The sequence below is a fragment of the Dipteris shenzhenensis genome, chromosome 25 (assembly GCF_047967505.1).
Source record: "Dipteris shenzhenensis isolate YYH24624 ecotype China chromosome 25, Dip_SZ_1.0, whole genome shotgun sequence".
NCBI lineage: Eukaryota > Viridiplantae > Streptophyta > Polypodiopsida > Gleicheniales > Dipteridaceae > Dipteris > Dipteris shenzhenensis.
The window spans coordinates 16,041,384-16,058,782 of NC_141620.1; the positions used below are offsets into that span (position 1 = coordinate 16,041,384).

At 43.6% G+C, this 17,399-nt stretch overlaps 1 protein-coding gene across 2 annotated transcripts; it reads right to left on the reverse strand.

Moving 5' to 3' along the window:
* Window positions 1–9,660: 9,660 nt before the first annotated feature.
* Window positions 9,661–14,236, reverse strand: LOC147885512 (zinc finger CCCH domain-containing protein 30-like). Of its 2 annotated transcripts, none has more exons than XM_087396083.1 (2): window positions 13,896–14,236; window positions 9,661–12,763 (listed from the first exon to the last, which is right to left on the reverse strand). In XM_087396083.1, the coding sequence occupies exon 2, from the start codon at window positions 12,734–12,736 to the stop codon at window positions 10,361–10,363; it is 2,376 nt and encodes a 791-aa protein (XP_087252209.1). In that variant the 5' UTR covers window positions 12,737–12,763; window positions 13,896–14,236; the 3' UTR covers window positions 9,661–10,360. The 2 variants fall into 2 exon arrangements, with proteins under 2 accessions (XP_087252209.1, XP_087252210.1); XM_087396084.1 differs by lacking the exon at window positions 13,896–14,236 and adding an exon at window positions 12,927–13,454.
* Window positions 14,237–17,399: the final 3,163 nt, after the last annotated feature.

A 17,399-nucleotide genomic window follows, 5' to 3' on the forward strand; every position in this document is an offset into this window, starting at 1 on the left:
TGCACTCTCCTCGGCACCCATATTGGTAGGCCCTGATTTCTCCCTACCCTTTACCATCGAGGCGGATGCTAGTGGGAGAGGAATTGGTGCAATCCTTAAGTACTTAGCCCATGGAGTAGTTGCCTATGAGAGTAGGAAGCTAGATGCCAAGGAGCTCACTTTTCACATATATGACTAGGATATACTCCATGCCATTGAAAAGTGGTATCATTATGTGTATGGTAGCGATTTCAAGGTGAGGAGGACTGACCATAGAACTCAAGTATTTTTTGTACCAAATTGATAGAGCTTGCTCTTGAAGAAGTGGATTATGTCTTCCTTAGGCTCCATAAGTCCAGATATGCGTCATTAAAAGGGAACACTAACACTATACCGGCCCATAGATACTATGGACCCACAAGGTTTTGCAGAGAATTGGTGAGGTGGCTCATAGGCTAGAGCTGCCCTCTTCTTCCAGGATTCATAATGTGTTTCGTGTAGCCTTTTTGAAGAAGTACTGGGCCCAAGAGACCAGGTTATGAAAGAATTACCTCCCATGGATGAGGAGGCCATATCCACAGTACGTACCATAGAGGATCATTGGATTTAGAGATCACATTCTTAGAAACAAATCCTACATTAAGTGATTCATCAAATGGAGGGGATTTCAAGATGATGAGTCTTCATGGCAACCCTCTTCCATGTAGTAGATCAGTATCCCAACTGATTTTGGAACAAGACATGATCCTTTCTAGCGATGTGGAGCTGCTGTGAATTGGCTACTCAACCTACTGCCCCACCACCAACCTTGCTGCAGTTCAGCATGCACTAGTGGGGGACAGCTACACTAGTGATTACTCACTGTTTTACACTTGCTATGACTAGATATGAGTTTTTTTTAACTTTGGATTGGATTCCGTTCTTACAGCTCTTGCAATATTTGAGGGCAAAATTTCTTTTGGGTAGAGTAGACTGTAACAAAGGTGAAAATTTACTTGGAAATTCCTAGTATAGTCAGCTTGTAATAAATAGTACTTTTAAGTAGGGGAAGCCTAAGTTGCGACATGGCATCCTAGGTTGGCTATCGTATAAGAATAGGTGTACTCTTCCCTAGCCTACACCTATAAAAGGGGCCCTAGTTGTATTTGGCACTCACCTTTCACATCCATTCATGAAATGCAAACTATCCCACATTCATTACTAGCTGAGCATCCATGCTCTTGGCTGTTTTGAATCATAATCAACTAGAATTCACCATCCTAGCCTAGGAAACCTCTTCCTAGCCTGTGGCTTGTGCAACCCATCACAACTTGCTGCCATTTCCACATTACCAGTGTCACCAAGTTGTAAATACTCCAAAGTCAAAATTTCCATTGACCGTTTATTTGATCATAATAAAAGAGTCACATTTATTTAATTATGTTCAAAAAGTTATCTTTGGTCAAAGTATTGACTTCGATCAAAGACACTTAACCTTGGTTAAGCATACTTAAAAACGATTAGGAAGATTTGGCATATGCCAAGAGGGCTAACTATGGTTAATCAAAGAACTTTAGACTACGGTCATAAAGAGTTAACTTTGGTCAACAAAACTTGGCTTTGGCCAAAAAAATTGGTTGACGTCAGTCCACCTAGATTATTACTGACTCAGGTTAGAGAGTTTTGGCATTAATTAGGGCACCTTGACCCTTGGTCAAAGTCCTTAATTATGGCTAGAAGGATTGGCTTTGGTCAACTGCAGAACTAGTAATTTATGTGCACATGTTTGCTTGGTGGGGATGCCCACATTTGACTAGGATTAGTCCATAGATTATTATTTGCATGAAATGTACTCACCATTAATGGGTGCCATGGTTATGCACTTTAGTTAATGGTTGTAGGTACCAAGAAGGATTGAAGGCCTAACCGATATGGAGCCTACCAAGTGACTAGGAATTGTTCGCGTGACCCAGTGTTACGAAGATCCCAAAATTTGCCCTTTGAGGCATACAATTGAAGTTAGTCTAGAATTTGGACAGTGGCATGTTGCCAAGAAAGAAAGAGCTTGTGAGCTCTTTGTAAAAAGGATGTACGTATGTTTTGTATCTCAGCCTCTTGAGCTGAAGCTTGTAAAACACATTTTTTGCTAAATAAAATCCTTTGGGGAATCCAACCTGACATGTTGTCCTGGGCCCTAGTGGGGTGTGTGTGTGTGTGTGTGTGAGAGAGAGAGAGAGAGAGAGAGAGAGAGGGAGAGGGAGAGAGGGAGGGAGGGAGGGGGGCGGGGGGGGGGAGAGAGAGAGAGAGAGAGAGAGAGAGAGAGAGAGAGAGAGAGAGAGAGGGAGAGAGAGAGAGAGAGATTTTCTCAGTCAGAGTAATCGGCAACACTGATTTTTGAAGGTCTAAATAGTAGAGAGATTTCATTGGTATCAGAGCATGATTCACTGTTTTCTCAAGCCATGATGATCCAATTTCATAAGCATTGATATCCCATCGACGCTGATGGAAGTGAAGTAGAGTCTAATCTAGGCAATGACATCAACATATTGTCAGAGCCCGCATCAAGCCTATATAGATGTCTGTCGATTGACGAAAGACCCCAGATAAATAGCATATGGTGAGAATTCAAAGAGGAGTCTAATCTAGGCGATGACATTAGCATATTGTTAGAGCCTGCATCAAGACTATATAGATGTCTGCCGATTGAGAAAAGACCCCAAATAAACCGCGTATGGTGAGAATTCGAAGAGGAGTATTGTCATCGTCGAATGGTGTATACATGGGCATTAGCAAATCCTTGGCTTCTTGCGTCGATTTTCATGCCTTGGTGAAGGCGATAGCACTTGAGGAGGCTACGTTATGGCATTAAAATTGCCTATCGAATGATAGCTTTCTACCTTACAGGAGCACCGGTGGAACTATTCCATGCAACATAAAAGACTATGCAGAGTGAGTGCCATCGCAGAGAGCAAGTAGATGTGGTCTCATTGGGAATTTGTGGTCTTTCGATGAAGATTAGCGTGATCTCTTCCCATTATGCTCCTTCGCCAGGGATGTGTTGAGGCAGTCGACTAATGTGGCAGACACATGTGAGATGCTATCGTGGTAGCACGTGGAGGTGATGATGTGGCATGTAGCCCTTAGTGCTGATGTGTCATGTTGACACGTGGAGCTGACGTGGTAGTCCATGCAGACAACCTTGGTGATGTGGCACTGCCAGCAGAGCTACTAACATGGCACTATCAGCTAGATGCTGATGTGGCAGCTAGCCTAGCTGTTGCTGCTAAGGTGACAAACCGATGGTTAGCCTAGTTTAATCTTGCTGAATTGACCTTGGTTAGAGCTCTGGTTATAGACTAACCAATCAGTTCACTTAACCAGACCAGAGCCAGTTAGTCTGGTTAGTTGAACCAAACAGTTAGCCATCTAGTTTTAAAAAAAAAGGGTTTTACCTGTCAGTTTTCACTTGTCAAAAAGAACTTTTGACCTATCAAAAAACAGCAGAGAGACAAAGAAAATTAGAGATTTGCATGCTTTGTGTAGAAAAAGGGGAACCAGATGCATTTTGAGTGCTATCTGTAGTAACCAGAAAAAGGAACACACAACATACTCGAATTTTGAGTTTATGCCTTGAGTCTAAAACAATTGGTTGGCACCATTCTGGAAAAAATTGTGTGGATGTAAAAACACCTCATAAAGAGGTTTTCCAGGTGGAAAGACAAAGGGTTTTTTGCATTAATTTACCCCTCTCAGTGTGAGAGTTGACAAGTTTGGAGTTAAGTTTGCAAAGATGGCTTCACAGCAAGGATGAGCAGAGTACCAGGGATGACTAGGTCATGCAAGAGTAGAGTGTGCTGTCAAAGACTGAGGCAACCTACATTTACTGGCACAGCTTGTAGAAGCTAGGAGGGATCCATTGTTTTATAGGCTTGTAAATCCTCATGTGCTGGAAGAGTAGCAAAGAGTTTCTTTTGGGGCAACCCAGAAGGCAACAGCCAAAAAGAGATCCCTGGACACAGTCCCTATTCTCCTTATATATATATGTTGTTTCCAGGAAGAGAAAAAACCTCGCTATGAGGACAACAAGAAGAGAAAAAAAGGTAGCCAAGAAGGGAGTCCTCATCCCGGGAAGAAGGCGGCCAGATATGATCATAGCTCTACAAGTTCTTCTACTTCTTCTTCCAATTCTACCTCTTCATCCTCATCCTCATCCTCATCTCCTTCTTTTGGGTCATCGAAGCCTAAGCATAAGAAGAAGAAGAAGTCTTCCAAGAATGCAAAGACTAAGGAGTTCAAAGAAGGTGAGAAGTCTTTTAAGAAAGTAAAGATGTTGCTCCATCATCATCATCATCATCAACATCAATGGCTAGGCACGGATGCTTTGACATGTGCTAAAGTTTCACTAAAAGAATCCTCCTCTTTGTACCAGCATTCAAGTAGTTCTCTTGCGCTAATCTTAAGTGCATCGTTCTGTTTGGCTTCATGTTCCTTGATCTCTTCCTGGATGAAAGGATTTCATTGTCTTTGTGTTAGCCTCCACACACACACACATTTTTTTTGGGTGAAAATGTTTTCTGCATTATATTACAGAGTCACTATCCCAAAGTGGGATGCACACACGCACATGCACACGCACATGCACATGCACATGCACACGCACACACACACGCACACAGAGCTAATCATCAAAGTGTGGCTTCCATGGACAATAAATAAATTAGAGACCCTACGAGATAAATTCAGTTTCGCTTTTGAGACTCAAATGATGATTATTATGTCACAGAAAAGTTTTGGCAGTCTCTTGTGGTAGGTAATTTGAATCATACATATGCCTTTTTTTAGTCACTCTTGAAATTTTTAGCCTTCGTAAAAATTGCAGTATGATTCTTCTTGCATAGTAAAGGATGCCATGACCAGCGTATCTTTATATGCTCAACGGCTTTAGATACTTTGACCCTGCAGGATCCATACCCATTGTGATCGGAGCACATAATTTTGAACCATCTCCCAACTCAATATTGCATATTAAAAGTGTTGATGACATTGAGCATGTGGCAAAGCAGATGAAGTACCTTACAACACACAATGATGCTTACAATGACACTCTTAGGTAAGGGTAATGTTTTAGCTCTACGTATAGTCTTTCATAGGCATGATGTGAATTTAGATAGGCTTGACACTGTGCAGTTCATCTTGCCTCGAGGATTGTGCAGTTGGAAGTATAAAGGTCCATCAGATTCATTTAAGTTGACATGGCGGTAGTTCACTCTTCTTGTCGTCTCTGTATTCACCTGGGAATGAAACTAAGGCTTGAAGAAGACAAAAAAGTGAACCGCCCTTGCTAGTGCGAATCTGATGTAGGCAAAATATATCATCTCTATGTTCGAGAAAGAGGCAGGTTCGACATGGAGTCCATTTTTCTAAGGTATGATTTCTTATCGTATTTTGTTTGTGAGATCTGCATTTACTTGTAACTTTCATGCTCTCAATAAATCAACATTATAACTTTTTTAGTGCGCTAAAATGAGGCTAAAGCCTAGCGATACACTTTCAAAATACTGAAAGCCTGTCACGTCCAACATCAGCAACATGTCTTTCTTTAGCATAAAACAGATCAATTATCATCTAAAGAAATAGTAATTAATCGCAATACAAAGTCTGAGTGAATAATTGAAATATAAATAAGAAAGAGAGAAAAGATGGGGCAACCGGAGGACAAGAAAAAAGAATAGAGATGGGATACAGGTCGAAGGGGGCATACACATTGAGTGGGCCATGAAAGGAAAGTGGGTGAATGAGAGAAAATAAAATTCTTGATATTGTGTATAGAGGGGAGACCATCCCCATTGTATCTAAAATTTCAATTGGAAAAGCAATAAAGTATGAAGTTTCAACGTATATGGTTTTATAAAAGAAAGAGATGTTCTCTACGTTCCAACACAATCAAGCCCTCAGCTATGTACTCGACAATGATGAACCAAGAGACATAACAAAGTCAATAAGTAAAGATAAATGGAAAAAGGCATCAAACTCGTGAGAACATGAGTAAAGGATAGGGAGAATGAAGGTTAGGCAGACTTTGTAAGATGATGAAAACGGTCGATTGCTATGGCAGCAAATAAGGGAGATGGTGGGAAAATTGAGGAGTTTTTTCATCCACACAAATGTGGAAGAAAAATCTCCAAGAAAAGGGGGGGAAAGAGAGATGTGAGTGTTTAAAAAGGTGCAGAAGAGTCCTGTGAGATTTTGGTTGCATGCTGAAATGAATGAGGCTGATAAAGATAAGTTTTAGTTTCTTGCAAACTTTAAAGATTTTTTTTTTGATGCTTTACTAGGGGAGTTACCCCCTGAGAGACATGAAGACCATGGCATAGAGCTTATTCCTAGTAGTGAGCCACCTAAAAGGCACCACATACAGAGTTAGTGCAACTCAGCGAGAAGAAATTGTGGCCAAGCGCAGGACTTGTTGTCCAAGCGACTGATTCAGCCCAATTCCTTTGCTTTTTGTTCTCATGTACCTCTTGTACCTGTACTTCTTGTACAGAAGAAAGGTGGTTCATTTCGCATGTGCGTTGACTATTGCGCACTAAACAAGATGACAATCAAAAACAGATTCCCAATTCCATGCATCAATGATGTGCTAGACCAGCTTAATGGAGCCTCAGTATTTAGCAATCCGATGAATCTTCTGTAGTATGAACACATGCCTAGGAAACTACGGATTTCATGCACAGTCTTCAGCTCTGGCCATTCTTGAATGTCTTGGATCTTTTCCGTATCCTTCCGTATCCCATCTTTGGATATTGTATGCCCTAAGTAGTGGATCTCTTCTAGAATAAATTCACTTTTCTTGCTGTTTGCATAGAGCTGGTGATTTCGCAGCTCTTGGAAAGCAGTAGCAAGATGTTCCTTATGCTCTTCTTCGGACTTAGAGAAGACAATGATGTCATCAAAGAAGGTACCTGTGAACTGTTTATAAGGGCGGAAGATACAATCCATCATCTTGTTGAAGGTAGCCGGGGCATTTGTCAACCCACAAGGCATCACCAGATACTCATGCAGCCCAAAAGTAGTGCGAAACGCTTGTCTTATGCACAGTCTGTGGCTGTATCTTAACTTGATGATAACCACTCTTTAAGTCTAGGGCATTTTGCGGATTTAGCAGCTCCACTTCACGACCTAACTAAGAAAAATGCAGCTTTTAGATGGGGTACTTCACAGAAGAAAGCATTCACTACACTCAGAGAACCTGACCACAGAGCCAATTTTGATAGTTCCTGATTTATATCAGCCTTTTGATGTGGATTGTAATGCCTATGGAGAGTGTGTTGGGGTTGCATTGCACCAGAATGGTCATGTAGTGGCTGTGGCCTACAAGAGTTGAAGACTTTGGGATGCCGAATCTATGAGAAAGGGTTGTTGGCTATGATTCATGCCTTCCATACATGGAAGCATTATCTCCATCCCCAGACAGATGGTCCAAGCAAAGTAGCAAATTCTACAGTGTTGGATTTATTAAAATGCTATGTGGCCGACGAAAGTTCAGACTAGGAAAAGTACCTACGAAGATTGGTGGAGTTTGCACACAATAATACAGTTCACAGCTCCACAGGGAAATCCCCCTTTGAGGTCATCTATGGGAAGGCGATTTTGCCACCTATCTTGAGGACCAAAGATGAAATATTTGCAGCAGCTGATCAGTTTATTAGAGACTCCGGACAACTCTCAGCAATAGAAAGGTCTTAAGAAAAGCATAAGAAGGTTGTAGATAAGCACAAGAGATAGTTAGATCTTAAGCAACCAAAGAAAAAGTGTATGCAAAATTATCTCCTAGGTCTTATGGTCTATTCAAGGTTACAAATGAGATTAATGAGGTTGCATACAGATTGGCATTCCCAGAGCATTGAAGGATTCACAATGCCTTTCATGTGAGTCTTCTAAAGAAATATCAAGAACCGGAGCCTACAGAGTCAGTAACAGAGGATCCACCGAAAGTGGACAAGCTGGAGGAGGTCCTTTGAACAAAATAAATTGTGTATCATACTATACACAAAGGCCCCCAGGGCAAGGAATTTTATAGGTACGTTGTAAAATTCAAGAACTATTCGGCATGGGATGCCAAGTGGATGGATGAAGACATGTTGTCTGATCATCCATAGCTTTTGGAAGCTTTTCAGTTAGGTCAACTGAATAGAAGCCGAGCGGATGTCACCAAGTTGTAAATACTCCAAAGTCAAAGTTTCAATTGACAATTTATTTGATCATAATTAAAGAGTCACATTTATTTAATTATGTTCAAAAAGTTATATTTTATTGGTCCAAGTATTGACTTTGATAAAAGATAATTAACCTTGGTTAAGTATACTTAACCATGATTAGGAAGACTTGGCGTATGGTAAGAGGGTCTAGTCAAAGAACTAACTACTACGGCTAGGAAGAGTTAGCTTCGATCAACAAGACTTGGCTTCAGCCAAAGCAAGTTGACTTCGATCAACCTAGGTTATTACCGACTCCGATTGAGGAGTTCTGGCACTAATTAAGGTGCCTTTTACGCCTGGCCAAAGTTCTTAATTATGGTTGGAAGGGTTGGCTTTGGTCAATTGCAGAATTAGTAATTTATATGCACATGTTTGCTTGGTGGGGACGTCCACATTTGACTAGGATTAGTCCATAGATTATTATTTGCATGCAAAGCGCTGACCATTAATGGGTGCCATGGTTGTGCGCTTTAGTTAATGGTTGTAGTTACCAAGAGGGATTGAAGGCCTAAGCGATATGGAGCCTACCATGCGACTAGGAGATGTTTGCGTGACTCATGTTATGAAGACCCCAGAATTTGCCCTTTGAGGCATGTAATTAAAGTTTGTCTAGCATTTGGACAAGTGACATGTTGCCAAGAAAGAATGAGCTTGTGAGCTCTTTGTAAAAAGGATGTATATACGTTTTGTATCTCAGCCTTGAGCTGAAGCTTGTAAAACACATTTTCTGGTAAATAAAATCCTTCAGGGTTCTGGGCCCTAGTGCTCTGTGTGTATGTGTGTGTGTGTGAGAGAGAGAGAGAGAGAGAGAGAGAGAGAGAGAGAGAGAGATTTTCTCTGCAAAAGCTTTGATTACGAGGCTGTTGAACTAGACCTAAACTAGCTGGCTGTAGGCTAGACTAAGTTACAGGGAGTGGCAATGCTAGAGTAAAGGTAGGCATTGGGTGGGCAAAGACTAGCATGATCCTTGAACAGTTCCTGTGCATCATCAGAAGGGCCAACACATTCATCTAACAAACCCAGGCTTGCTCGAGTAAGTAAGCAGGTGACTAAGTAGTACACATTGTTGGGAGTTAGCAAATTACAATCTTGCAAAGATTCAAAACAACTCTGTAAGACCTACATCACTCCCCTCTCCGTTCAAATTTGAAATACCTGGAGCGTTCATTCAAGCCTGCAAAGCAAGCAGAACTGCGTGTATTCTAATGCTGGTATTGCACTGAAAGATGATTGCAAGGCCATGAATGAGTTGGACACTCCCGCTTCCCTAACTTGCTCAGCAGAAAAGTTTCAAAACATTAACAGCATATTCAGACACCTAATATCAGATGATACGCTGAGCCACAACGTTACTCCTGTCTACCTATGCCAACACTACAATTTGTACCAGAGTGCAAACCTCTGCCTGCTTGAGCAAATCAGCACATAACTCAGTAATGCACCTTGTTGGAGGTTCAAACACATGCATGCAATTGGCAAATTGGAACCTTGCAAAGGTTTACAACAAAAGTTATCAATAATGTTGATGCTTAACAAAAGTGACATTGAATTCGCCACCTAGCAACTCTGTAAGACCAGGCCAACCAACGGCAAGGTTTCTTGCGGCTGGTTCATCCTTGTGGAGGCCCAGGTCACCTAAGCTAGAAGTTAAGGTTCCCTTGTTCAATTGCTGGAACCCTGCAATTCTGTTGCCTTCAATATAGAACTTATTGCCAGATCTTTCATGAAATTTTATGACAGGAAAGAGGCTTCCGCAACTCCCCTGAAATTTCAGTTCTGTGTCTTAAAGCTAGTCCTTACATGTAATGACAGGAGATACACTTCTGACTCCCCTGGAAATCAAGAAATAAAATTCCTGCTACACTCTGCATTTCAAGGATGCTTGAAGATGGTGTCAGGATGATTTTTGTAGTTTGTGCCAAGAGATTTACTGAGCACAGCCACAGAATAAACTGAAGGATTTCCCTTCCCTTCACCAAGTCTTTCAAGGACCACCCAATACCCATTCTGTTTACCCCCAATGCTTAGTACTACCCTAGTGTGCTGTTACTTAATAAATTTGGTATATAAATGAAAAAGGTGAAGCGCATGCCCGTGCCCCACTAAAAGGGGTAAAAAACCGAGAAAAGACTCGTAGCTTCACCTCAAGCAACAGTTTGATCCAGTTGTAACTGTTCTATCCAGGATCCCAGTATTGAATGATCGACCATGTCTGCTGATCCATTGCAAGCCATCTCAATAGAAGACATACTTGAATTTAAGTCACCATCAAAAGGTCCATCCTTAACCAATTTCTGAACCCAAGAGAAGTCTGGTTCCTCCACAGTTTTAAATTCAAAGGATGCAGACTTTCTGAACTTAGAGAGATCGTCTCCATGTATACTCCATTCCAGTTTCCCTGTTGGAGAGCCCCAATCAGACAATACCCCCAAATGCTTTGAGCTGTGGCTTCTCTTGTCTTGCTGAGCTAGTACTGCATGGGCTGCTACTCCAACAGGAGATAAAAGAGATCCCTTGCTAGCCTGTAGAGGCACTTCTGACTCGATACAAGGTCTGTTTCTCAGAGGGCCCAACCTGAACGATGGCTGCTCAGCAGACTGCGATAGGAACTGTCCTTGCAGTGGAGACCCCGACACACTCTTCTGAGATTGCATTTGCATACAAGAGGCAAAAAGGACCTCATCTTCTCTCTGTGACTGTAACGGACCCTGAAACTGAGGATGTGTAGTTTTGTGACTCTGTCCATGAGTGCCAAATTGTGTCTGCAAAGATGCCTGCAATGGAGACCTTGGAGAAGTTAAAACATTGGAGGCAAATAGGTCCTCCAAATTGGTAGGACTAACATTCAGACCAATGTTCCGGTACTTTCCTGCTCTAATAGGGGTGGTGCCACAACCAGAGGTAGCAACAGCTGCATTCAATCTGGCTTGAGTTGAAAGAGAGGCAATCTCACTGATTAACTGTCCCTCAAAATCAGACGGCCTGCTCAATTCCTCCAATGCAATGTCCCTAGCATTTACAGCTGCTCTCAGCCGACTAGCCTGATGACCGACTCCTGGAAGGTGCAAGGTGGGCACACTTGGTTGAGTCCAAGTACCACTCAGAGAATTCATAGATAAAGGTGACATCAGAGGAGTAGAAGGACAAGTCTGAGGCAAATTTGAGGGTGAAAAGGGGGGCACGGCGAGAATGGAAGATGGAGATACTGGGCAAAGGGGTGGACTCGTTGAAATTGCATCCATAGTCATGGTGGTTCTAGGAGATGGTATACCAGACCCAGTTGAGACATACAGTGGCCGGAGCTCCTCAGTAGTGTGGGCAAAAAAGCAGACCCTTCTGGCACAGCTAGTACCATCCTTGCAGAGACGGGTGCGGTACTGCGCAGGATGCAACCAACACTCAAAAACGCCATGTGCATACTCACAGGCATCCCCACGTCTACAAGCACCTTTGCGAAAGTCTGGGCAGGGAACACAACTGTAATGGTACCTCCTCGGATCTCTCCGCCTGGCATTTTCTCCTGGGTGTACAAATGGACACTCTGTCCAATCGTGAGAGTAAGCCCTTGAACAGGGACGCACTTTAAAAGAAAACATCCTGAATTCATCCGTTGAATAAATAATATTCTTGATATCCGGAAGCGTAGGATCAACAATATACTCTCTCATTTTTTCAGGAGTGTCAATTAAGGCTTTCATGGAGCTAATACCAGGTGACTTGGGAGAAGACGCTGGAGATGAGGAAAATGGAGAAAAAGTAGAAGCACTCAGAGATGATGAAAAAGATGAAGATAAGATGGGGTCGACATCACCAGTATCATCAACCAAGTCCAGGCCAATCATATCATCAGCTGCTGCTTCAAGGTGAGAAAAATCTGAACCCGAGTGACAAACATCCAATTCAAGGAGAGCAGACCCAGTAGAGCACAACCCTCTTTCAAGGGGCAAGCCAAACTCAAGTGAACCATTAAGAATTTTCTCTACAGTAAGCTTCAGTAGGGGAAGCTTAGGAGAAACCTTTATCACATCAGAAGGACGCAGGCCCTGGGCATCCACTACAGTGGGATCTGCACCGTTCCTGACTAGAAGACTCACAGTGTGCAACACATATGTGGAGCCACCTGCAACGGCACAGTGTAAGGCAGTGCTTCCGTCTGACCCGCACCCCTTGTTTATATTTCCCCCATACATAGCAATATGATTCAGAGTGTACCTCAACACATCCAAGCTCCCATACAAGGAAGCAATCATTGCTGGTGTCCTCTCACTCCAAACCATCTGGTTTGATACATGTTGCCGGTAATACCACCTCCCAGAGTCTTCCACTTTGGCACCATGCTCTTCCACGGCCGTTTTAAATCCTGCTAGATCATTATTGGCGGCCAACTCTAGTAAGCAAAAAGCTGACTCCAGGTTCCCCCCCGTGTCAACCATCTTGAACTTCATGCCTCCGTCAGAGACTAAACAAGCGTTGATTGCACATTCTCCCACGGAATTTGCATGGTCAGGAACGCCGCACATGTTTTTTCAAGCCGAACGTTTCTGCACCTGACATGATCACGCTCAAAATCATCAGCAACTTGAAACCCCGATGAAACAAGATCAAAGAGAAGCCATAGACGCAAATAATTTCCGGGAGAACGGAACAATTGCAGACAAACGGACTATCAGACATGAAGGCTTCAAGGCGAGATAAGAACTGGAGACGTACACGGAATATAGGGAGAAATGGCTATGCGCGGAGAGTCCATAAGATGGAAAAACGAGGGGAAGAGTACTGGAGACAGTGGGTAATGGGAGTATAAGGCAAAAGCCGAGGGAGGTAACGAATAATGTTGGGTGTAATAAGAAAGGCAACACCAGAAGAGCAGAGGAGTGAAAGGAGGAGCAAATGCGTAGAAGATGGCAAGGAGGGAGCTAGAAGAGCCCAGAAGAGGAAGAGGAGCAGAAAGCATGGGTGAAGTGGGTGATCAAAGCAAAGCAGAATTGTGTGTAGGTGGGATGGTGCGAGGAAAACGAAGACAACCCACACAACAGAGGGATGCTCCACGGCGATGGCGATGGCGATTCTCTCTCTCTTTCTCTCACAACACAACCCACAAAACAGAGGGATGCTACAGCGCGAGGCATGTTGATGGCGATCCCCCTCTCTCTCGCTCGATCTCGCAAACCAACACAACCCACAACAGAGGGATGCTGTCTCTCTCGCAAACCAACACAACGCACACCACAGAGGGATGCTACAGGGCGAGGGCGAATGGCGATCCTCTCTCTCTCTCTCTCTCTCTCAAGCGAGCACAACCGTCACAATAGAGGGATGCTATAGGGCGATTGCGAGCCTCTCTCTCTCTCTCGCGCCCTCTCTCCCTGTTTTCCTCATCTGGATCCTCGCCATCTTCGCCCGCCATGCATTCCTGGACTGTATTGGACCCGAAAACATGGCATGGCTCTCTTGGAGGGGAGTAAAGTAGAGAGAGACAGACATCAGTCGGATACATCTACGGGGACAGACCTTCCTCAGAGGTACTCAGACGAGGAAAACGAGCATGAAGATCAAAGCATGCAAACAGACGAAGGAGGAAGACGATCGAAGCAAGCAAACAGAGGAGAAACGACGAGCAAGGGTGTAGGGAGGCGAGGCCTGGAGGGCGAAAGAAGACGACGGATCAGGATATCTTACAAGCTACAGGCTACACTGCTACTGCTCTCGTCGATGGCGTCTCTCGCGTCGTCTATCTATGGAGCTCGGAAGCAATTCTCCGAGTTGATATATGCGACGATCGACGAAGGAGTTATGTCCTCGGTACTTCGTGCTCTTCTGCCGTGCTTCAGCTTTTTCTACTCCTCTTGACCTCGCCTGTCGCCCTTCCCGGTCTCTTCAACTGTTTCCCACTGACTTCGTCTTCTTCCTCGCACCTTCGCCCCCCTTGCCTCGCTCCTTCTTCCTTCTTCCCCTTTTCCCCCATTCCTATCACGTCCCGCCTGCCTTCCCCTCTTTCTTTCTCTCTCTCTCTCTGCTTTTCCGCCCTTAAACCCCACCTCCGGGCTCACATCTCCAGATAGTGCTGCCTCCCGTGCAGGCTCTCCAGATATACGCAAAAAATATTTCTCCGGGCATGCTTCCCCCGATCGCCCCGCGACCGGGTCCCGCCTCCACAAAAGGTGTTCCTGTATGGACGATCTCCCACACGGGATACGATTCTCTACTTGAATGCAAGCGTTAGGGTCAAACGGGCAGCATCTACGGAGGGGTCCAGCGATCTGCGGGGTGTCAGGTTGAAGGGGGTGCGAGTGAGAGCGTCAACAGGAGGCCGCCGCCATCCCCCTGTGGACTCAGGAACGGAGGAACATCAGTCAGCACTAAGGGAGACCTTGGCTCAAGCAACCTCTGACTCCACACTAATAAGAGTTTTCACACACAACATTTTTCTCAACAACTCACATTTCTCCACACATCACCAATCTTGGGGTTTCACATTTTGAAGGTTTTTCTTACTTTTTAGCTAAAATATAACTAAATTGCCTAAAATTTTGTAGATTTTACAAAATTGAGAAAATATTTGTTACAGGTGAAAATGAAAATGTTACAGGTTCATTGTATATAGTTTGCAGGTTTTCTATGAACTCTGGTGCCAAATGCACGATCAACAACCCATGTTTGTGTCCACACACTTCAATCTAAAGAGCCCATACTTGCACTCATGGGCATCGGGGGTGCCAAAGAGAGCACCCATGCACTATCAACAACCCATGAGCGGAGCCTTGTTTATGTCCACACGCTTCACCCCAGAGAGCGCACAGATGCACCCTTTGATGCCTTGATGGGCATCGGGGCTGCCAAAGAGAGCACCCATGCATGATCAATAACCCATGAGCGGAGCCTTGTTTCTGTCCATCCAGAGAGCGCATACCGATGCCTTGATGGGCATCAAGGTTGCCAAGCAGAGCACCCATGCACGATCAACAACCCATGAGTGGAGCTCACTATGCCTTGTTTGTGTCCACACGCTTTAATCAAGAGAGCGCATCCGATGCCTTCATGGGCCTTGGGGGTGCCAAGAAGCACCTGTGCAGGGTGCCAACGAGAGCACCCATGCACGATTAACAACTAGTCATTAGCACAGCAGGTAGCGCTGCCAGTCATCGTAGTCCTTTCCAATGACGAAAATCCCCCTCCAATTGGGACATAGGTGAACCACTCCAACATGTGTGCACAAGCTCATAACCATAGCGAAGACAACTACCAAGTCACAATTGGGGCAAGTTTACTCAAGCTAGGGAGCCATTCATCGATTGCAAATTTCACTCCCTTCCTTCTAAACTACCTTAGCATTTTGCATAGCATCGACAACTTACTACTCACTACCATGTGAGTAGGAATGCCACAAAATGCAAAAGCCATGCTTGTTTCCACTACATGCTTGCCATGCCTAGAGTGAGCGCTTCATCGCCCCACTAGAGATGGTTTTATCCTCTCTCCAGCCAAGCATTTTAGCGCTACAAGGCTCCCAACCAATCCTATCATCGGTTCTTGGCAGGTTTCAGGTTGAATGTGGGCTTGTTGCAAGTTTTCAAGTACAAGCACATCACCCCCCACAAATGCTGTTGATTTGTAGTGCACCCACCCAAGCTGGATGCCTACATTCTATTCCCTCGGAAAGCCCCTTGTTACTTGTCAACATAGGCCATTTCGCCGGCCCAAGCTATCAACATTCAATTCCCTCAGGTAGCCCCTTGTTGCCTGTTAGTGTAGGCCACAAGTGGATGTGCCCTTTGTGTGTGTGGGAATTAATAATAATATTAACAATAAAAAAATTTCTAGATGTGATCCCAAACTTTCATCTATGCTTAAGTTATAAGCCATAAGATTACTATATAGTATGGCGAGTGGGCTGACCCTTCAACTAAGTAAGTGGGAAATCCCTGCGGCTCCATAGTTTTGTGCACAATAGGCCATTAGAAAAGAGGGGGCTTGAACTTCATTGCGCCTTGCACTTCTTGTTGGGGAGGGAGCACATTCCTTTTCCCATGTGACTTGGCCCTTAGTTGTAGCCCACATGCTTATGCCTAGAATATGTTTCGATACTGTACTCTTCGCCTAAATAAGTTAAGGTGACAGAATCCATGTGATCGTGTGGTTCTGCACAATAGCCTCTTCGAAAATATTGTAGCCCCTATGCCAATGCCTAGAATTTGCTTCCACAATGTACTATTTGCCCTAAACAAGAAATTAACCTTAAAAAATACGCAATAGATAGTACACCTCTTCCATGCACCTAGATGTAAGCAAAGCTTCCTTCACTTGATCTTAGGATTGCATTCATTTCCCAAGGAGTTTTAACAAACAAAATCCTCCATAGGTTGCATTACACTTCGTAATGTCACATTAACCACTTAAATTCAATTCTATGCTTGACTAGGTTGCATTTGCGCATAATGATTCATTTTGTGAAAATGAAGTTAGAGACCAAATTTGTGAATATGTAAAAAGTTTATCAATTTGTTTACAAGAATTCTTTAAAGCTACCATTTTTTACTATTACAAGAATTATTTAAAACTACTACTTTATGAACCATTTTCTCATTTGTTTTACTCACCCACTAACTTTACACTTTTGCATGCGCTTCACTTTATGTGAGTGCAATTCTCTTTACAAAGGCCAAGCTGACCTCAACTATGAGCACAAGAGGCTCATACGTGAAATATAATGGGACCCTTTCTCTCTTTGCATCTCTTTGAGAAAATTCAAGTATATTCCTCCCCCCACGTAACGTCATGTTTTTAAAGGAATTCCTTCACCAACCTTTCCTCTCTTTTTCCCTACCCTTTTTGCATTATCGGTCTCCACCCCCCTATGCCCCACGCGTCCACTTTTGTTGGGAAGTTCTTCAGCAATCTTTCCTCTCTTTCCTTTGCATTTTTTCTAGTTTTATATCTTTTGCTCACATATCTTATCCACACATCCCCATACCTTGTTTTAACTTGTGTGCCTTATCGCATGGGTGCCCCCTTCACAGATGTGCCTTATCGCATGGGTGTCTCCAGCATGTGCTTGAAGTATATTGACCTCTAATCAAATGATAAAATAATCTTAAGATTGTCCCATGGGGGTCCTTGCTAGTTATTGATGAGATCTAGATTCATTTATATCTAGAAAGTGTAAATCCCAATGGGTTCACGTGA